The sequence below is a fragment of the Halictus rubicundus genome, chromosome 10 (assembly GCF_050948215.1).
Source record: "Halictus rubicundus isolate RS-2024b chromosome 10, iyHalRubi1_principal, whole genome shotgun sequence".
Lineage (NCBI taxonomy): Eukaryota > Metazoa > Arthropoda > Insecta > Hymenoptera > Halictidae > Halictus > Halictus rubicundus.
In genome coordinates this window covers 3077282-3099688 of record NC_135158.1, presented here as the reverse complement: position 1 = coordinate 3099688, position 22407 = coordinate 3077282, and the positions used below count along the sequence as shown (strand labels likewise).

At 41.9% G+C, this 22407-nt stretch overlaps 1 protein-coding gene across 1 annotated transcript; it reads right to left on the bottom strand.

Moving 5' to 3' along the window:
- Positions 1 to 721: 721 nt before the first annotated feature.
- LOC143358177 (peripherin-2) lies at positions 722 to 18109 on the bottom strand. Its single transcript, XM_076795128.1, has 6 exons — positions 18033 to 18109; positions 14916 to 15049; positions 11500 to 11656; positions 7093 to 7321; positions 3050 to 3199; positions 722 to 790 (listed from the first exon to the last, which is right to left on the bottom strand). The coding sequence occupies exons 1-6, from the start codon at positions 18107 to 18109 to the stop codon at positions 722 to 724; spliced, it is 816 nt and encodes a 271-aa protein (XP_076651243.1).
- Between the last annotated feature and the right edge of the window lie 4298 nt (positions 18110 to 22407).

Sequence of the window (22407 nt, the reverse complement as noted above, 5' to 3'; positions counted from 1 at the left end):
GATTGATTATTTGCTTTGGCGATTGCGAGCGGTGGTTCTGCGGAGAATTGAGAGGGATGATTGTGGGCTTCTGGGGTGGAGGAAAATTTAATTGCGGGAGGACAGGGAACATTTTCTTTTTAACATTGAATGCACTGGAAGCTTGGCTGCACTTCATTTGTCTACTTAGCAGAAGATTTCCTAAAGCCAATATAATTTATATAATGAAATAAAAATTGATTGACTTTTACCAAAACAATAAATTATCATATTAATATATTTTACTGATGGTGGATGATAATATCTGTTGGTGGATCGCGTTCGGGGTATAATTAATTCTACACAGTTCAGAAAAAGACTTTCATTGCAAAAAATGGTCTGAAGTTCCTTCACAAATCACAGTCTCATTTATTTACACTGTCAAGAATCCAGAACATTAAAATACATCATTTAGAACATTGTAAAGAACAAATTTGGTTCCATTTCGATCCAGAGTTACAACGGAAAAAAGAGGAATTTTTCTTTTCTTTAAACTGGAGAACATGAACACATTTATGATCGAATCACTTGAAAAATTGATTAACTCCACAGATCTCAACACAAACAAAATTACTCCGACTCAAGACGCGTAGATTTGTTCTTGACGACGATATATTATTAACAGCTTCAGAAATTCCATACGAACGATCCGATCCGAAAGTATGATTGTTCCCGGTTATGTCCGTGATCGCTCCCTGCGATTTTATTCCGTGTCGGTGGAATAAACAAGCGGCCTGAGGTCGATCATCGAGTCGCCTTGTCCGCTATTCTTCTGCGAAAGTTCACGAAACGGAAAGCCGTATCAAAGGGAAGTATCTTTCGACGGGGGAATCGGTTGCCAAGTTATAAATACGGGAAAAAGTTTTAATACGGCGGAGAAGTTCGCGTTTAACTATCGCCGTAAGTTCTTCCTTTTTTATTAAATTAATTCTTTATCGATCGTGGAGAGCATTGAATTCTATCGTTATATCGTTTCGTACGATTTCGTAGACGTCGGAACTGAAATTATTCTTCGTTCACCTCAGAAATTTTCGCCTTTAAATGACTAAAATGAGGAAGACAAATTTGATGTATTTTTGAAAATTCTGAAAGTTGGTAAATCATTTTTTGGAGTAATCTAGATAAGAAAGATAATACATTTTAGTGATTGTTTAACTTAACAACCTATAGAAGTGCGTCAACCACATTATGGAATATAATAAAAATTGAATGCACTGCCACTTACTAACGAAACAAACATTTATCTATTAAAGGATACATTACGTGATTTGTCCGCCCCTGTACCTCGCCTGTGGGGAAAATATAAAGATACGTGTTCTTATTTCACTGTGGCGGACACGCTCGGGGCAGCTTAATAAGAAACGAGATTTGAGATTATAAAAATAAATTCAGTAAACGCGCAGGTCGTTGCAGCGAAAGTTTTTAAACTTTTCTTCATCGCGTCCCCTAATAAAAGCTGCACGAATCGTGACTCTCCACTTCTCTTTCCCTCTCTCTCTCCTCTCCTCTCCCCCCGTCCTCTCTTCTTTTGCCTCTCTGCTTTTCTTGCCGGTTTTATTCTAACTGGAAGAAATTAGAGCGTTCAACAAATAAACCCACCGCCGGTGCTCGAGCGAAGTGTTATTCCGCGCGGAACTTCATTCTGCAAATATTTCTCGCGAAGTTAGGAACTTGCTGGCAGCTTCCCTTCAACTCTTTTCGCCAGGCAAGAGTTCCGAGCTACACATGTACAGTTTGAAAATTAGCGAGTCAGGAGCGGAAGGCAGGAGAGAATCCAACCCTCTGTCTGCAGACGGCGAACTGACGCTACGCAATCGCCGGAGGAATGTTTATGTCTATTGCATAATTAGCACATTTTTACACCTCGGGTCGGGCCCAACCTGTTACCCCGGCTGGCTCTCGTGTTTTCGCATTTTTATGTGCGAACGAATTTGATTCACTGCAAAAAGGTTTCATACTGCATTCATGACATTTACAATGCACTAAATGTAATTTAGATACAGCATCTACCGAACTAAAATTGTTTTAATGAAATATTTTAGAGATTAAGAATAATCCTATGCCTTAAATGCTAGAGATATTATGAATTTTTCATGTGTAAATATTGTGTATAATACATATAGCTAATTAAAGATTGTTGTACTTCAAGAGATACATTTTTTAAAAATTCTTTGTTTCTGATCTCTGCGTGTGACTTTTGTTATGCTTAAACAAAAGGTTTTCAGCTGAATTCTAGAGAAGAAAGAAAATTAAAAATTCTTATACTTGTAGAAGTTTATCTTAGGTGGATATTAGCATTTCTAATGAAATTCGGTTAATGAATGAATAAATTATAAATAAGCTTCATTATATCATGTTTGAATGGATCCCTTGATTGGATCCTCACGAAATTAATGATTCTTACCTCTTAAGCATTTTACTTCTTAAGAATCTTTAACGAAGATCCATGAGGTAACAAGTCCTTATTTACCGAGAATTTATTCTGCGAGACTATTATTTTTTAATAATTCATTAAGAATCTGCTGTGGTAGAGATTGTTATTTATAATTTATGAAAGACTTGGTAGACGGGCACTGTATCTTAATAATTCCTGAAGAATGTTAGCTATCAAAGATTCTCAAGCAGCATAAAATATTTTCAATAAAGAACTCTAAGGTACATATTCATGATACTAAAAATGATTTACCTACTTAACTCTTCGTATACTATGCCGGAGTCATCGGTGACCCGTCGCGGTGGGGATAAGCTGGATATGTACAATTTTATTCCGATGTAAGACGACGCTTTTTATTTCGAAATAAGAAAATCGCTATCCCCTCTTCTTCATCTTCATCCGTAATACGACGAAAGCCGGTCCCGAGCCATCGCCTTATATCGAAAGAAAACTGCAGTGATATATCGGCGTGGGTCAGAAACGACTCCGGCATAGGCCTAGAACTCGTGGGAGTCCGAGGATTAAGCAAAAAGAGATCGCGTCGACGAAGCAGCCAGAGCAAACTGGCCTAAGATCTGGAGTATCCGGTGCACTAACCCGATCGATCTGGCAGAGATTAGGTCCAGAGGCGTTGCCGAAATCGAGTCGGCCGTAGAGCCATCCTGGGGCGGCCCTGTACCGGTCACCGAGTGCAACTGCATTTCTCGCGGCAGTAAAGTCGAGCCTCGACAACACGGTCACGCCGACCTGGAAACGTTCCGGCCGTTATCTCATACGTGACGCCACGTACACAGAATCGCGCGAATAACGCCCCGCCTCGGGAGAGAGGGGGGAAAGATTTCCACCCCTTTCCCCTCCTCGCACCCTCATCCCCTCATCGCCCACGCGCTCGATTCCCTACGTTGCAATTTTTTCTACCGCCTCGCGTACCCACTCGTAAAACACTGTTTTTCGTTTTTACGACGCGACTCTCGGGGCCTCTCCTCCTCCTCTCTATCTTTCTCTCTCTCTCTCTCTCTCTCTCGGCAACGCCGAAGGAACTTCTCGTTTCGAGAGGCTTTCCGCTCTATATTCTCCTCTCCATATTCCGGTTTTACGCGGACACTTCCCCGTCGCGGATCTGCGTTTCTGTTTTCGCTCGGCTCGCCGAGATTTGTACGGCGATGATTGTTTAGCCACCGGAAATCGGATCGATCCCGGGGCACACGGTCATTATTCGAAGCAGCCGGGCTTCAAATGACAAACTCGCGTTACAACGACCGCCTGGAACCGGCCCGCAGCAGTTGTTACGATCGCGTTTGTCGAACGTGCTTTGTCGGGTTTGCCGATCGTTAACGAGTCTGCCAATTATTCGACCCTCGCGAACCCCCACCACCGAGGATCGATCTTGGACGGCTCAGGTGCCAGTGAAATGGTGGGGACGACCTTGAGAGGCGGTGATTCCGACGGTGTATAGTGTGACGGTACCAGTGTGTGGTTCCTTCAAGGTTACCTTGCGCAGCTGCTGTCTTTGGATTGCACGTCGAACAGGGAGCAAGACATGTTGACTTTAATAGAATTCGTTTTGTGATTTTCGCTGTTGCCGAGTTTGTTTCCTCGGGAATTTTTGGTTGAATTTTGATTTGATTCTTCTTCTACGAAAACTGAATGTTTGCAGCATTTCCACGTATCATGCAAGAATATCTTACCCCCTTGTATCAGATATAGTTGAACGATTATGAAGAGGATTTTTTTAACAGGAAAGTATTCTTACGGAAGGAAGAAAGCAAAGTGTCTTTCTTGAGGTTACGATTGAAAATACCTCAGCTATGCGTTGCAATGAGGTCGAAGATAGCCGAATATATTTCAGGTTTTGAAAAAGAGAGTCGTGCAAGATTTGCGATTTCTTTTTGCCGGAGACAGAAAGCACAGTGTGGCTTTGACGAACGGTTGTCGTGAAGTTTCGGTAGCGTAGTAATTTACTCCGGGCAGTTTATCTGCCGACACATAATTTACCAATCGGCCCCGTTCAGGGAAGTTAAACGTGAATTATTGAATCGTACTCGGGGCGGCGCGGCGGTGGTGGAATTCGGCGCGAAAAGCGAGCGGTTTCGCCTTAAAATATTACGCGTTTCGCAGTTCCGATGACGCACGGTATCATCGTGTCGGGGCAATCAATAATGCCGAATGAATCTGATAATTCCCGCCTATCGGTACCACGGTTCGATCGTGCACAGCCCGTTACCATTATTTATTCGAGAACCCGCCGAGAGAAGCTCTCAGAATAACAATATAAATATTTGTACGCGTCCATTTAGGTTTCCGAACGTTTTATAATGTCCAGCTTGATTTTACCTCTTTCGATCGAAGATTTTGTGTGGTTCCAGCAATTTCAAGTTTCCTCCAAAACCGGCGATGCGTTTAGAGTCGACTCATGTTTAATTATCCGTGGAATTTTTGGACATGAATCGCACGTAATTTTGATTCGAATGATAAATATCAAACAGGAGACCGCGTGGGTCGTTTTTAAATGAATTTTACACGTCCATGGGACACGTATATGGTATATTAAAAGATGAATAACAATGGCTTCATTATATGCTCACTCCATCTTTGTCTTCTTGAAAACCATTCGAGCGAAATGGAACATAATAAAGTGGGAAAAGGTTCGTGAAGGTAATTAAATTAGTTAATTAATTAGTAGCCGAGATGTTCCGAGACAGTCTCAAGAGATACTACATCAAATTTGGTTGTGTCGAATATGAGTACAAAATTTTGTAGAAAATTCTGCGGTTGCAATCACATTTGAAGTTGTTTCAGTGCAATTTTAACCTGTTCAACGAATGAGAAGCGTAATTAAAAATGAACGATTTCGAGCAATTTGTAATAGGATTATCTTTCAGGAGGATCGGAAATGCGGGGAAATAATTATCGTATGGACGAACAATAAATTTTCAAGTAAAAAGAATAAGAAGAGCGATAAATTGACTACGAATTTAGATATTAAAAATCTTCATAGAACGAACAAAGGAAGAGAAAAAAAATTCTTCATACAAATCTCTTCCACTGAATAGGGGACCCCCGTGATAAAAACAAAATGGGTGAACTCTATTAAATTTTATTAGCGTGTAGGAATTTTTGAATTTCACTAATTTGATCGTGCTAGAAATGAATTAAAAAGATAAAGGATTTATATTGGCAGTAAATGGCCATTTTGATAGATAAATTTTATTACAATATAAAATCGTTTATAAATTGTGTACGACAAGAATTAGACTAAAACATATCAATTTGAAAGGAAATTTCAAAAACTTTCATTGAACCAAGTGGTTGTTTTTCCAGATAGAGAACAAGAGGGAAGAGGAAAATGAACGATACAACGTTGCGGATCGATCAGGCGCATTCCGCGGGACAATCAGAAAATATTTTCTTTGTCTAATGAAGCTCTTGTAACGCCGTAACCAAGATAGATTCGAAAATAGGTAAGACAAGAAAGTAACTATCCGAGGGCAGGGAAGCTCGCGTGCCCGAGGCTCGTTTCGCCTCTCCAATTTAATTCCGTTTCCACCATTCTTCGGTGGCCGCGGCACTCGGTGGTGCCTTGATATCATTAAGCCGGCAAATAGTCGCGGTTAATTAAACCTATCCCGCCGGCGAGTTTTTCCTTTATCAAACGATTCATTAATCCGTTTAATTCGAATTCCGAGCGTACAGACGGATTCTCGACAGAAAACCGAAAACTCGAGGAAAACGAGAACCCACTTCGTTATTTTTGCGATTTTGCCATATATATATATATATATATATATATATATATATATATATATATATATATGTATTCATATCTTGAACACAACACGATGATCCGTAACACCGTTGTCAATTTTATCTATAATGTACGCGACCGTATAGGGCGCGATAAAACGAAGAGGGATCGTAAACGAATTTTATTCGGCATGCAATATCGTCAGCTTTTAATCGTAGAAATAAATTTCCAGTTAATTTCGGTTTCCGAGAATAAACCGGTGTGTATAAACATTTACGAGCCATTGTAAAGAATGAGCATATCAACGATAAACTCGGGATAAAAATATCAACCGATACGACAGCTTCGCCGAAACGATATTCTGCTAGGTAGTTTTAACTGAGCAGCACACAAATTTTCGTTCGTCACAGTTTATAGTTTCTTCTGAGCATGACACGCTTTGTTTATCGTTCCTCTAAACATTCTATGATCCCGACGCGTTGCAATAATTCATGGAGACGAGTTTCAATTTTATTTTTATCAGGACCAGTAATAGGATAGCTGCAGACCATTTCTGTTTCGCAGAAAGATTCGCAGTCTAGCAATCATCGAAACGTATGATAACTCACCGATTCGCTGACAACAAAATATCGAATCAACCGTTTTCCTGTTCAAAACCCAACAACCGGTCTGTGACTCTCGGTTTTCGACAGACCCACCCCATCAATCCATGTTTCTTGTCGTCGAGAGAGATGCCCGAGTCTCTCACTCCCCTGGTTTTCGTGCGAGCCACGGATTCCAGGAGAGAGAGAGAGAGAGAGAGAAATAGGGAGAGAGTGAGAGAGAGAGAGAGAGACGAATGATTGATTCCGCCGATTGTTTGCCGAGCGTTCTCCCGGCGTTATTATTGATTTACCTGCAACACAAACAGAAACACGATCAACGGCACCGCGGAATAGAGGGTTCCGTTTAGCACGGTCTTCATGACGATCAGACAGCCCTGGGCGTTCAGGCTTTCGTAAGTGGAATTCTGTTCAGGATTTGGCAGCTGAAGAGGATCGTGATAGCATGGACCCTTTACGTCCGATCGACAGCAGCTCCACGGCACCACCGGCGGCGTCACGCGACCGTCCAACTCCGCGTACCTGAAACAGGATTCCTACGTGTCACATCCCGGGATCACGTTTCAACTCCCCACCTCCCTTTCGAACCCCCTCTCCAACGTGCCAAACAAACCTCTGGACTTGTTCTAAAGAATCGCAACAATGGAAACATCCTGGAAACTACGCTCGCCGTTTGCTGCACCGCGGCCACACGCTTCATCACCGGGCTGTAGATTTTTATACTGTTACAAGCACGATGGTACGTGTGGCGTTTGAACCGGCTGTAGTGTCTCTATTATCCGAACCTACGATATCTGAATTCTTTATTGGTCGAACACTGTCCTCCTGTCGAACAACTCACAATCAGTCGAAAACGATCCACATGCAGTGACTGCTCGGAGCCTCTTGCACAGATTCACGATTTTACGTTAGAAAAATATATTTTTATGTGACAACGTATTTATAAGACGTTATTCTTCATCTGATATTATAATTAATATTAACTCGTACGCAAGTGGAACGGCCTTTCCGTTTAACTCTCCGGTGTCTGACCAATGCGCAACGTTACTACTTAACACTAGGTTTACGGGACGTGTCAAAACGTTACGACGCGATCTAATATTTTTAATGTACGATTATGGATATTCAACAAATTTATTTCGCTGGGTATGTAATATAAAGAAAAACTGATTCAAAATTTGGACCTACAGGTTCCTCTTATTTTTGTAAAGCAATGTAAAATAGTTTTTGTGCACCGTGAACCTAATGCTAATGGCGACGTTACCGGCAAATATTAAACCGTGGATATTCACGTATGTATGACCTCTGCTTTTTGGTGCACGTCACGTGCAAAAATGGAAGATCACTCGAGTAACCGGAAGTTTCCGTGGGTGCGAAGTGCACCGGGGACAGTTCCGTGGTTCGAGACGCAGCCGAGAGACGAGCCACCGATCGGCATTCCGCAAGTTGTTGAACTTGCTAATTCGAACTTGTCCGCGAACATGTCCGCGAAGTCTGGAATGAGCTGCGAGCCGTGTCGCGTGTCCCACCGGCTGCCGGCCGGTTTCTCAACGGTGGCTTTTGGCGAAACTTCTCGTCTGAGAAGGGGCGTAGGACTGTTCTCGGGTCCGATACGCTGGCTGCTTTCGAGTGATTAAACGCCCCCACCTTCGATCTATCCTTTTACCGTTCATAAAGCTATACCGGCACCGTCGTAACTTCATTTAACGAGGAAACGAATTTTCTCGATCTTCTGCCACGTGGATCATCCGTACAAGCATGCTGGTCACGTTCTCAAAGATCGCTTCAACTTAACTTCGATCTTCATTTATCATTCTTTAGCATACCAAAAATCTCGGAAAGATTATTCGCTTGTGTTTTCCCACCTCTCAATTTAATCCTATTTCTGTCTTCTCGTTTATAGAAAGAAGAAACTTCGGTTTCTGTTTTTGAACGAGAACAGAGTTCAATCTTGGTCTGAAGATGTTATTTGGTGGCCACCCGGTATAGTATAATATCTGTTGACTTTGCAGGCTCGATGGTGGCGATTGACACTCCGGCTGTGGTGTCGAGGAGGAGGCGACCGGGGATCGATCCACGCCGAGGTATAATTCTGCAATTAACATAACGAGAAATCGATAACCCACTGCTCTACCTGCGATTACCAGCCGCGACACAAAGGCTTCTGTTCAGAACGCGCTATTAACCCTTTATTATTGAACGTATTACCGCGGGGCTCTGGGGGTGGAGTATACGGTTAAGTGAGGGACATAATGTGCGCGTACATCAGTATCCAGAAACCTAACTATTAGCCAATTACTGGGTAACTACAGCGAGCAACACGGTACGATCGAAAACTAAACAGGTTTGCAGTAAACGATGCTTCGGGACTCAGAGTGTCAAGAAAAATGTACGGGGGTGCTCGGACACGGTTGAGTCAATCGATCGATGCAGTCATTGTTTGTTTCGCGTTGTTGTGCTTCCACGTTGTTCAAAATGGACTGGTACATTTCGCATGATTGCAATAATTAACAATTAGTTTACTGCACATTTTTTGTTTGTTTTTTTTTAAATTTTTCTTAGCCTATCCATCTTGTAACACCATCATCTGCATTGGCATGCTTCGTTTAAAATTTGGCCGCGAAGCATCAGCGTCCATTAGCACGTTGATTGCTAGCATGATGTTCCATAAAAATTGCCAATAAAGCGCACACCCGCTCCCCACCCACTCGGTAATAAGCAGAAAGTTCGAAATTAACGTTTTCGACGGTGTTCACTTGCCAACGTTATCGAACTTTCGGAAGTTTAATCAAATTTCTGCCCAGCTTTTGAGGTGTACAAAGCAACGACCTAATATTTTCCCTACAGTTCGTTGCTTGCTCCTAAGGTAATCACGAGTTCTGTACACTCTCAATTATAGCGGTCGCCATTGTTCTGGGACCTTGTGCACCTTACTTTTCCAGCAGAGCAGCAGAGACTGCGGCAGAAGATTATTCAGCTGGAATCCCACAGAATCATGGGATCGTTACAAAAGTTTTTTACATTTCTCTATAAAAATCTCATAATAATAAAATGAAAGTTGTAGGATTCATTAGACAAATGCCGACTCTATCAATTCCATTTGTTGTACCTATTATTAAAAACGATCATATAATGGATCTCTAAAACTTCATGATCGCTAGAACACTGTTACAGCCGCATCTATAAAGGGAATTTACTACAAAAGACTGAAGCCTTCAATTTTATCATTAAAATTCCATCAACGCCTCCCACAGTACCCAACTTTAAGAAAGTGTCTAAAAAACATATTTTAAGATTTCACGACCACCATAAAAATGTTCCAACCCTCTCCATTATGGTGATCACCATAAAAAAGAAAACAGAAGAGGTAGATCTTAAAAATCCTAATTTTATAAGAGAAGCTCTGAACAATTAACATTTTAGAGCTTCCTTCAGCCTAATGAATCGTTCACCCCCTTCTGGAAGGCTGATTCCAATAAACTCTGGCCGGACTCCTAAAAATTTATCAACCCCTACAGGCTACTTAGCAGGAAGAGGGGGTTGAAAAAGTGGGCAAAAGGGGCGAAAGAGTCTAGGAATACATCGGGTAACATATCACTGTCCCCGTTATCGTTTCCCAGGTACAAGGCAAATGGAGAACACTTCCAGGTGGGCGTACCCAAAGGGATGGATCGCGTAAAAGCACGGGCAGCCCCCCTCGCGAACGATCCGAGGGGTCCTGGGACCGGAAGTGGAGGGCCCGAGACCAGACCACGTGGAAATAATTCGGGAGCACTCTGCCTGCAAGCGTTTTAAATCCTTTTCCACCGCGGGGGAGGCGTGGAATGTTGGACGGGGGATGGATTCTGAGGGGAAAGAGAAACGGAGACGTTGCAGTCTCGTTTCAACCCCCTGTGTTCCAAGGGTTGGATTCCTTTCGGGGAGCTTCTCGATGAAATTCTAAGGAGAACCGATCCTGGTATTTTAACGCTTTCGGAAAACCATGCTTGCAAGCATGATTCCAACCCCCTTTCTCGCCCCTTTCGTCCTAGTAGCCGCACCCCCTCACGCGTGAAAATTTCGTATCCGGCGAGTGTGTAGTTGTAATTAAAAGCCCGGCATACTTTCTGCGCTCCCATTAAAGTTCCTCGGAAATTCGCGCCGAGGCGGGGCCGCGAGATATTGTAATTATTATCGTAGGCTGCAAGATGGCCGACACGATGCAATTTTCATTTAATAATTTGGACGAAAAATTGCCTTTGGAATTTCGCCTCGACCAAACTACTCGAGATATTTGTTCCAAAATTTGTTCAGGAGTGTGTGGACACTTTGTCAGTTAGTTAAATTAGTTAAATGAGTATAGTTAAATTATTAAAATGATTGAAATTATCAACTGAAATCTTACTTTAGTGATTTTTCTTCTGTATCGACTATAATTCTTCCGTGAAAATTATTCAGTGAATGTGCAGCAATTGAATTCGAGTGTATATCAGTTCAGATTAACTTTTTCGGTGATAAATTGCTAATTGTTTGGTCATCGACGAGCCACGTCGATAATTGCATGCGATAAGACGGCCGTCGACTGCGCACAGATGTGGAAATCAGGCGGAACGATAATGGCCGACAAGAACGGCTGGGATATATAGATTTTATGATGTCAATGTCGATGCCGGCACCGATACCAAGCTCCGATTGTCCCCGAATAATTAACTGATAATTACCTCAAGATATCCGGGGAATCTAGCACAAGAAGCTCCCTCCGCAGCCAGTACGTCTTGTGCCAATCGTCGGATGAATCTATTCCGCAGCATCGCATGTGCACCTGCAGACTGTCTATCCTCCGTTTCCACGTCACATCTGTGAAGTACCTCTTCATGCCTGTTGACAGAATGGCGGCCGTCATTTGTGGAATAATTATTTCGATGCTTCGCTCCTGCGCAAAATTTCATTTTACACTGCTTGCGATGCAAATCCGATCAAATTTAATGCACTTTGCACATAAGCGAACGCAAAATACAATTTTTTTTGGAACCATCAAGACAATTGAACAAAAAAGGTTACATTGCAAATTGCGTACAGTGTGTATTTAATGATTGTATGCAGCAAAAATTTGTCTGTAATAACGAATGCTTGAACATATTGGAAAAAGTTTTCTAACTGCAGGTTATATAGATATCCTATATTTTGAACGGTTATGTGACCTACATTTTGTACGGTTTTATGCAAGGATTCCTCTAAAAAATTATTTAGGAACAATTCAGTTGAAAACAAACCACTATAGATTAACTAACATACTTCAGAAGCAAACTAGGACACTGACAGCTGAATTTGAAACATTTTTCTCGCACACCAAACGTGCAATATCGTTTTTTCTCTGAAACGTGGACGTTCTAGGAAGTATTAATTGTTCCTCAATAAGATCGAGATCAAAGTCGAAGCACAAATTATGTTTCCCTACAGACGGTTTGCGCGCCGATGGAGTTTGACACGCGTCTCGAAGCAAAGACGTTCCGGTTACTGATGTGATCTGAGACTAATTACGCGATGAAGAGTCGCGTACGTGCACGATTGCGAGGAAGACGAGCCTGCTGGATGCTCGTGGAGCTTGCAAGGGAGCTTTAGGGTCGAAGTTCTTCGGCGAGACGGAATCCTAAGCGCAGCGAAACGTTGCGGGGAGAATAGAGAGTGCCGATTACAGAGTGCCGAGTCTCTACGAGATTTACGTCGAGAGACTGCATCGAAAAGCACCTAACCGGAGCTGCAGGTGCATTCGACGATGTTCTGTAACGCGTCCGACAACATTCGCAGGCCATTGAATATTGCTAACTATCGCTCGAACCGTCTAGTTCATTACGGTGTTAATCACGGGTCAAAAGTGTCACAAAATTTCAGAAAATCAGTAGATGCAAAAGTAATTTTTTTTAACGGTTGAAAATTATCTTCGTTTATTGTATGTTAGCATAACAATGTTATCAGTGGCGTAGCTTTAACGAGAAGTGAGTATTTTGCCGATAAAAATGCATTTCTTAGATTCGTTTGATTTGCGGTTGACCTATTCTACTTGCTGTTGTTTTGATCGTAAGAAGACATCATTTAAAACGTTTCTATAAATTGTTAGCCTGTCTGATGAATTTATAGAATTATTTTATTTCAATACCCAGAACAGCTGATAAAACTGCGAGCAATTTGTTTACATGGCGCGATACCGCGGCGTTCCCTTTACCGATTATCGATAGTGGAAACGTGGACACGTGTCCGGTCCGGCACGTACCTATAATTGGCATGGTCGATATTTAATTATTTCGACAGGGGGTTTTTAATTAATTTGATGGCTCCGCGACTTCAACCGCGGAACGGAAATTTCAATTTCCCTCAGACCCTTTTCCAGTGGCGTGCGACCCGGAATGTCGGTCTCCTGCGCTGATGAATTTCTGATAGGTTATAAAATATCGGAAAGTCATACGTTAATGTGAAATATTCCGTGTGTATTACCGCAAGCCAGACCGCGGTCCCGTCGGAAATTTGATAGCGTTTCAACGGTGAATACCGTTCACCGCCAGCCGGAAGATAAAGTGGCATTGCCGAACAATTGAGATTCATGCGATCGCACGCGGTGTGCCACGGTCTTTCATTTTTCTTGATACCTTCTCCTCATTCTTCGTTACACTCGCGTTGCTCGTTTTATTGCGTCCGGCGCGCGCTTTTTAATTCCTTAAAATTGTTTCCCGCAACTCTTTTCTAAAAGGAAACTTAATTTTCCGAAGCAATTTCATGTCTCTCACTTAAACATGACATGTTGCAGTTTCTGTGAAACAAGATGATTTTTCAAAATCTTTGGAGACATTCCTAATGCTTATTTTAATGTCAAATGTAGTAGAATTATCGTTTCTATTCTAAGTGCCTGACCGATGGTCCGCCTATTCTACTTGCTCATGTATGGATCACGTGCTTTATTAGAATCGTGGGCGGTTTTAAATGCTGTTCTTCAAGTAAAAAATCTTTCAGTGTAGTCTGAACATAAGATAATAACAATTGACAACATTAGTTAAAATATTAATCAATTTCTAGCCTGGACTAATTTTCATTTTCGAATCATGTCGGGAACCATTTGATCGAGATTTCAATGATTAATAGAGACTCAAAGAGAGAGGGAGAGGGAGACACAGAGAGAGAAGAGATGATTTGGATTCGTTGGTAATAATCATGGCGCAAAATCTTCTGGATAGACGAGAACGGCAAGCGTGTTCATGTAGCGTTAACGTCATGCACGGGAACGCACCGATCGTCTCTACGGCAGACAGATGGTGAAAACGGCACGCCGCGAAGTAGTGTCCCGGCATAATATGCAAATCGGCGGTCGAAGCCGACACCCGGTATGTCCCGTGGAAATTACTGATGGAAATCTCGTTTAGTGTCTACCTACTTAATGAATAGATACGGCACGACTGGATTCTCTTCGAAATTCGAAACGTTTGCTCGCGATAATCTACGCTCTGACGCTCTCCCGCGTACCGCATCGCTGATAGCTAAATACGGCTTGATGATCTCTCGATGATTACGCCGGTCTGCGCTGCGATTTCTATTAGTGATCCACCAGAAAAACGTTCACGAGACTCCGTGGAATAATTACGGGCGCTTCTGCCACCAACAATCTATTTCGTTAGTCTCCAGAAATTCTAGATTTGTTTCTTGATATGAATTTTAATGAAGCTCTTAGAGAGCTGATCCAATACAATTTTATTTAGTTTCAGTCACGTGAACTGAATAGCTAAAGTGAATTAGGAAGTTGTGAGTAGATAGAACAAACACCGAAATGAATATGTATAGAACGTTAATCTTAAATCTGCTGTTGAAAATTAAATTCTTGATAAGAATTTTAATGAATCTCTTGGAGAAATGGATTAATAAATTTTTCATCAGTTCAGCCAAGTGTATCGAACGATTAAAATTAACTAGGAAGATGCGAGTAGAAAATACACTTAGACACACCAATATTTATTTGTAAAATTATCTGGGTGCATCATGGAGAGTAAATATAAAGTGAAGTACATGAGTAATTAGTTTAGGTAGGAACACATTGGGAAAAACGCCAAGAAGTTAATAAATAATTGAGTTGATAAACGAAGATTGGTCGTACCTTCAAGAAGTGTCTCTCGCACCTGAAGTACCAATTGTTCTGCAGTCGAGAAGCAAAGGCTAGCCATGAAGGCCCCCATCAGTGCCACCAACGTCCCCACCATTGTCCAAACGAACAACCTCAAGTTCCAAGATCTGAAAAAATAAATTATCCTCACCCTAACCAGTATAAATTCAACCTCCTTGAAACAAAACATACAAAATTCAACGCCGAACACAGCGAGCTCGGAAAGAGGGGATTATAGCTGTAGAAGGGTGCGTGGAGTGATTCTTGAAAATTCATGTTTTTTTTTAACACGGATAATCTGAGTTCCAAATTGTCGCAGAATACAACTCTGACAATTTTACTATATTTAGTAACATTCTAACGTAGATGGAATTTTTTCTCTCAAAATTGTGGTGTTTAAAACAGGGTATTACCTCGACATAATTTTTTATTTTTCCTCCCTATGGTTTTAATTACACAGCTAGTAAAATATATTTTTCTATTTTCCTGCTCAGTGTTTTAACATTCACGGATTAAATAAAATTGAATCCCTCATAAAGTTAAAAATGCCACTATCCAGTGAAATAAATTTTTACCTTACAAGCCGATTTTAATAACATTCTACCACGTAATATAATTTGTCTGTTATCCCACACAGTCTACTAATTTTATATTTGTGTATTATACTCCACAGTCTACTAATTTTATTTCTACCTCGGTGAAGCTTCCATTTATTAGAATTATTTTTTCCTCGCCGCAGTTTTAACAAAACCCCAAAAGAGGGAAAATTTGCATAAAGTTATCATTCCAGCATCGAATTCCGTTGCCCAAAACATCGTAGAAAGTAAAAGGGTGCTCGATCGTTAGCACCAGTTCGTTTCCACCCTTCGCGGAGCTAATTTAAAACCCACCGAGACTAATTCCGCCACCCTTCCAATTTCCCAGAGGCCGTATATCGAGCTACGGTGTGCGAAAGAGAGAGAGAGGGAGAGAGAGAAAGGGCGCGAAAATCTCTGCCCGCGAACGAAACCACAAAGATACGTTAACGAGGCACGGCTAATTAAAACAAATGAACCGCCGCCGCCATGGAATTACTTTGAAAATTCTGACAAATCGATCGGCCTTCGGCGACCGGTCCGTTTCCAATCCGCGGCCGTCGCTGTTCCCAACCCTCGGAATTAAGAAAAACACCGTTGGAAACGAGCCTTTCACACCTTGCCGCAATCTTGGTCCTTGTACCTTTCATTCGCTGTTTCTCGCTCTATTTATTTCCGTTTTCATCGCTCGGGGATTTTGATTCCTCGATCCCTTTGTTCCCGTCCATTTTTCAGAAAACGCTCCTGTTACTCTTGCACAGACTCGAGGTCAGGGAAGTCTGCCTTCCATTTATCATTTTATCACTGCTGTAATCCTTACTTTTATTTCAAATTTTCTAATATTTAATTCGCACAGCCGTCACAAAATTGGCGGCCTATAACCATTTTTAATGGCAATCAGTTATGGTCTAAAATTTTTTTAATCTGCCCCTCTCATTAAAAATTCTCCACCCCGTTTCTACATATATACCATTGCATGTATATTTCAACCCCATAATACTTTCTAAAAAATTAAAACAGATTTTCTCCAGGTCCAGACACTCGTCCTTTAATTCTTTTGCAATTTTTCATGGGCTCTATTTTGCAATATTTTATTTGACCGTGGATTTTGGAGAACATTGCGCGATTGTCTTGCAAAAATTGTTTTGCACTCGAACTCTTTCTAGCTGGATTTCTAAGGGATTCTTTTTGGAGGATGTCTTCCGGGGGATGCATCGTGTAAATTCACGCAGGCCCGATATCCGGCCTGCCAATTAATTGCATTCACGGGTGCCTGGCTGCCCTAATGAATGCTTTCGAGGCCGGTGAATTTCACTTGGTCGCCGCGCGGTTTCCCGGCCGAGAAATCTGCTCGGCCTCTCCGTGCTCGCATTAACCGATTTACGCGGCGAGTCGCGGGCCCCGATCCGGCTGATTCGCAATTTGCCTGGCATTCTGCGACGAAATTTTGCGTAAACGCGCCGCGTAGTCCCCCGCACTTTGTCCCGGCCGCCATTCACGCACTTTAATTACGTCCATTCCGCGAACAACTCTCCGATCTTGTGAGCGGAAGCGCTATAAACGGCCCGCGATAATTGCCCGTTTAATTTAGTAACCAACGCGCGTTATGCTCCGATTCAATGTAAGGAAATTTCAGAAAGAACGAACGGTTTCATTTCGACAGTGTATAAGTAATTAGACGGCGGATCTTTGTGCAAAACAAAAATTATTTAGGTTGATTATAAGTCACAGGAGCTGAGTCGAGAAGTTCTCTTATTCAATAGTAATTTTAGTCAGTTGGAAATGTAATGTGTTCTAATCTGCATCCTGTTTTTAATTGCATCTTCGACGTACGTTATACTATTAGCTGTTCGACCGATTAAGACTAAAAGGGCGAGACAATTTACTAATTCGATGGTGCATTTTCATTATACCTTCCTTTTCTCATAAAACGTTCCTTGCGGCTCGAATTAACAATGAAATATTACATTATACTTTTACGTACAACAAACGCATTTTTAAAAGCCTGATAGATGCATTGTTAACGTCCATTCCGATGAAAAATACAATAACCATTCAAAGCCAGTTTGCAAAGAATGAATTACCGATTTTATTGGGGACGTCTGACCAGTGGCGCGCCTATTCTACTTTGTTGAGCGGGAACGACGCTTTCTATAACCGCTTGCGATTTGAAACGTTGATGTTATAAAGTGGTAACTCTAAAAAGAGCTAAATCTAGTCTGAGTACAGGATAAGAATAATTTACAATGTTGAAAAACATTTTCTACGAGTTCCAAAATACAACTATTTAAATTTCTAGCTGCTTAACACACGAAACATATACTTTTCAATATTGTCAGTGAAAAGATTCATTTCGAATCACAATATCTGCGTTTTGACAACTTTTCTCTCAATTTCGGCAACAATTTTATTTACTGTATCCTGCATCTAGTTGAAAAAATTTAATTTAAATTTGTCGAGTACAATCAATAGAAATGGATTCGAGGCTTCCAACTTGAAAGTTGTAACTTCGTTCAACATTTTTCTACACACTTACCCTTCGGCAAAGTGAAAATAATTATAGCACAGCTTCAGACCCATCAGGTTATGAACGAAAACATACAGCCCATACATCGTCAACGTCTTCGACACCAGATCGAACAAATTCCTGCCCTCGAATCCCAATTGTCCGCCAATCGTGTACATGGTCAACACTCCAATGGTAAATAGAACAAGTCCAATGAGCCCGTTCGACAAGATCCCGAGGATCAGGAAATGATGAAGACGTTTCCTCTCTTGCCACGTGAACCTGACGGTTCCGCTCGCCATTTTCAATCTCCTCGGACTGCGTTCTCTTTTGTTCTGGCGACCAGCGAAACCGCTGTGACGCCATCATTCTGGATCTGTCATCTTCATGGCCAATTAGTTCGTTCGGTGTCGCGTGATTCGTTTAGAATTCTGCCGCGCGTCAGAGGGCGGTTTGTTCCCGGCTAAGGATCCGGAATTTCCTCATTCCCGCGGCGGAAACTGTCCTCGCCGAGGTATTTCTACGGCATCCAGGGAGCCTTGGGTACTCTGCTTCATCGCGTATACAGGGTGGTTCATTTTCTTTCGCCCTGCAACCTTTCTTCCGTCTTTATCGAAATTGTTGTCCTATTTTTCACGCCGATCCACTCGTCGAAAGATTTTAGCTCTTTCAGTGTTGGTTAATGGATTTATGATCGACTACCCTCAGTGTGTCAGATATTTTTCTGAAATATCTGTTCTTTCTTTAAAATAAATTGTCCGACTTTGAACACGAACTGATCCGTGACAAACTCACTTGGCTCCCCCAAAACTGTTCCTCTTTATCAGATAAAACTGTATCCATTTTTCAAGAGGACTATCAGGTACCAACAGCTCTCCACAGTGAGACTGTACGTTCATCCCTTAGGAGACTATACGTCTATCCCTTCTGTGGACAGCAGCAAGAATGAAACTGACAAATGGAACTTTATACGAACAGTTGCGTGAGAGGGAAAATATTCCATTCGGTCTCGGGCAAAATTTGATTATACCACACGTTGAACCGAACCTTCACCACTTTTAAAATTGTAACAAAAAAAAACATTAGAAGGCAGATTTTGTCGGCCAGGAGCGAAGCAACGAATATATCGGGTGCGAGGGGTTAATCGCGGTCGAATTTTTCGCTAATAGAAATTATCTGGGGAAATTTCCCGGGTGGTATCGGGGTCAGGCCATTTTAAGGGATTACATCGACGTCACCCGGTACGTGCGAACGGTAGTAGCAACCACGCATACAGATACTCGGTATACAAGGCAGAAACTACAAGTAAACGAGTGAGTATGGAGGCATTCGGTGTGCTCAAGGCTGGAAGTTGCGAAACGTGTATGGCCGCCCGCCTTCTACCCTCCTATCAAAACAGTCGTTCCGTACGAGAATTCCTGTATCCCCGAATGCAAATTAATTCTATTCTCGCGTCCAATATAGACAACGTCTTTCCATCCATTTTTGAAATCTACATATTCCCAAATGTGACTCCACCTCCTCGTCGCTTTGCGAAAAATTCTTTATCAAATGTCCAGCTTTATATTTGTTATTGATAACGTTCCGTTCGGTTGTCGTTTGTTCAGTTGCTTTTAGACCAAGCTAGTAACCTGTGTTTTAGCGAATTTATTGGGTTTTCAATTTTTCATCATTTTTAAGTTTGCCTATTATTATACAATGTTAGATTTAGGAATGGACATTTAAGAAAACAGTCAGAATTACAGAACCAACTAAAAATTTCTAACACAGTCCTATTTCCTAAAAACAAATTCTCCATGAAATGTAACAGACATGAAAAAAATATAAAAATTGCCAAAGGTTACCAATGTGGAAGTGAATAGGCAAAATCGATGGACGATCAAAGGTCCATTTAAAAATCTGAATCGGAAAAATGCATGTCCCTTTACTTCGTTACTTCGAAGCAGGAAAGGTCGACGGCCAGTTTTCTAGTCGAAGTCGGTAAAAAAGTGGCAGCTGGGTTCGATAGTTCGGTATCGATATTGAAAAGCACGGGAGCCCCGAGGCGACGACACTGCAGAGAAGCGACAAACGGCCGCAGGAACGCGAAACAAACAAACAAACCGAACAAACGGACCGCCTAAATCGTGCCAATCGATCGGGCCCTCCCCCGGTTGACCAACGGATCTATGCCTCAATTAACACCTGGCCGGTACGTGTGCGCAGACCACAATACATCGAGATCGCTCCACATTAGCATAGGTTCTCATTTAATTGCCGCCGGGACCCGGTCGCGTTGATGCATCGGATATATTTTTTTTTTTTTTCGTCAGCGAAAACGTTAGAACTAAACCACCGAAACACTGGTAAAACTAACAGAAAATTCTGTACAGTCTAGAATTAATAACATTAATTAGATTTCACGAATGGTGTACTTTCATTTGCTCAATTCTGTGTCAATGCGTTTTGGATAAATTGACTAGCGTGTGTTCGGGATGCAATTGTACGATTTCGTCCAGGCGAAAAGGATTTGAAATTTTAATTATCCCGGCCCGAGCGAAAACCGAGATTTTAATTAAAACGTAAGAACACCTTCGGGTCTCTGTCTGCTTAAAAATCGAGCTGCAGTCGATGCCGACGAACCGGACTAATTAATGTTATGCGAGAGCCTGGACGCAAGAATGTCAGGCTGCTCCATGTTCGCTCGAGTGTCAGCCAATTTTAAACCGGAACTTTGCAATATTCGTTTCTGTACGCAAATAATTACACATGCGTCCGGCCTAGTTCAACTTTGGTTAGTAAATTGTTGTACAATTTATACCACATCGTGTAGCACAAATAGAATCCCGGAAAAATCATTCATTCGTTTTCTGTTGGTTTCTAATTTCATCGAGAGTAGGAACCGTGCAAAAAGCATTAATTTCTGTTAGCTAATAATTTAACCATGAAACGAAACGAACTTTCCTATTAGATTCGGTAGAATAAAGGGCGAATATGTTCTTTGGAGTAGAATGTGACGTACACGCTCAGACGATATGTCGGCTGCATATTTTTTGCATTCTGCCGATGCTCAAAGTGTCCCGAGAATCTCGCATACTTCGAATGCGTTCGCTCCCAGCGTACAGACCGTGCGCATTTTATGCATTTAATGCACCTGCAACTCGGGATATCGCAACGGAGAATATTCGCGCAATTTCACGGAATTATTTCGCTGTTGTCATAAGGTTTCTTGGCTGCGGAAATCATCTCCCGATTCAATTTCCGCGGCGGCGAATGAGGTTCTCGGCGAGATTAAAATTGCGGGGACGCGTGCTATTAATTATTACAAACAGTATAATAAATAATTAATGAATAAAATAAAAAGTCTCGATCGCGATCACGTCTGTTCGCCATAGTTCACACCGATCGCGCGCGTGTCAGTCATCCGGCTCGATGCCGGTTAAGTTTACATTTTTCTTTTGTTCGATTTCGCCTGTACAACGACCTCGGCGAGTTAACAACGGTCAATGGAAGCGTTTCATTGCGCGGGCACGTGTTCCGTTCGTTCGCGGGCCAGTTTATCGCGTTTGTTTGCCCCTCTCGGCACGCTGATTTCCGGAAATCGGCGGAAAATCATCGAGCTGCCGGTTAAACGCGGCGCTGTACTGTCGTTGAGGCCCTCGACCTATTAGCGGCCGTCGAGAACGGTGGTTACGGTTAAACGAGCAGCGGCTAAGAGCCGATTCGCGCCGTTTAACACCCCGCGTTTTTGCTCATTTCGATTATGCTCGCGGCCCAAACACTGTCGCCGCGCCGCGCCGCCGCGATTCGATCGATGCCAGAGCTCCCAGAAATTTCCGAAATCCGGAGATCCGATAATTCACAGCGAAATGAACCGGTAAATATTGACAGAATTACATAATTAACCGGCGAATGTGCGCACAGATAAAATTGATTATCCAGGTCAAAACGAAGTGGCGAACGATCGGAACGATGTTCATCCCTGCAATTATGCGTTTGTATTTTCAGTAATTCTTTTATGCGCATCGAATGTTTCATAATTTGTAATTTCATTGAGTGACTTCCGATTTTATGCATTCATGATAGGATTAAGTGAAACATGAAACTTTAGGAAGGTAAAAAGGGTTTGAATGTATATTAATAAGAAACAAATTTTTATTCGATTTATTTTATTCGAATTATTGTGCAGAGAGATCCGTACCTTTGATAATTAGTGTATGGACGGATATGATTGCAGGAAATTATCGGAGTGTCGAGAGTTGCATAATGCATTATTATATCCGGTAGAAATAAAAATGTAGAATTGATAATTTCTTCATGGAGGAACGCGATCGCGGAAAATGCTTTAATGAAATCGTGCAGTACGAATGATGCAATATTAATGTTCTTATTTTGTCTCGGTTTTAATTAAACATTTACCTGGCGA

Excerpts from the sequence above, each read along its gene's own strand:
- LOC143358177 (XM_076795128.1), bottom strand. The coding sequence starts at position 18,109 with ATGTATGGGCTGTATGTTTTCGTTCATAACCTGATGGGTCTGAAGCTG. Across the intron at positions 11,657-14,915 it reads GCGAGAGACACTTCTTGAAG|GCATGAAGAGGTACTTCACA; the intron begins GTACGACCAATC and ends TTCTGTCAACAG. Across the intron at positions 7,322-11,499 it reads GATTCCCCGGATATCTTGAG|GTACGCGGAGTTGGACGGTC; the intron begins GTAATTATCAGT and ends ATCCTGTTTCAG.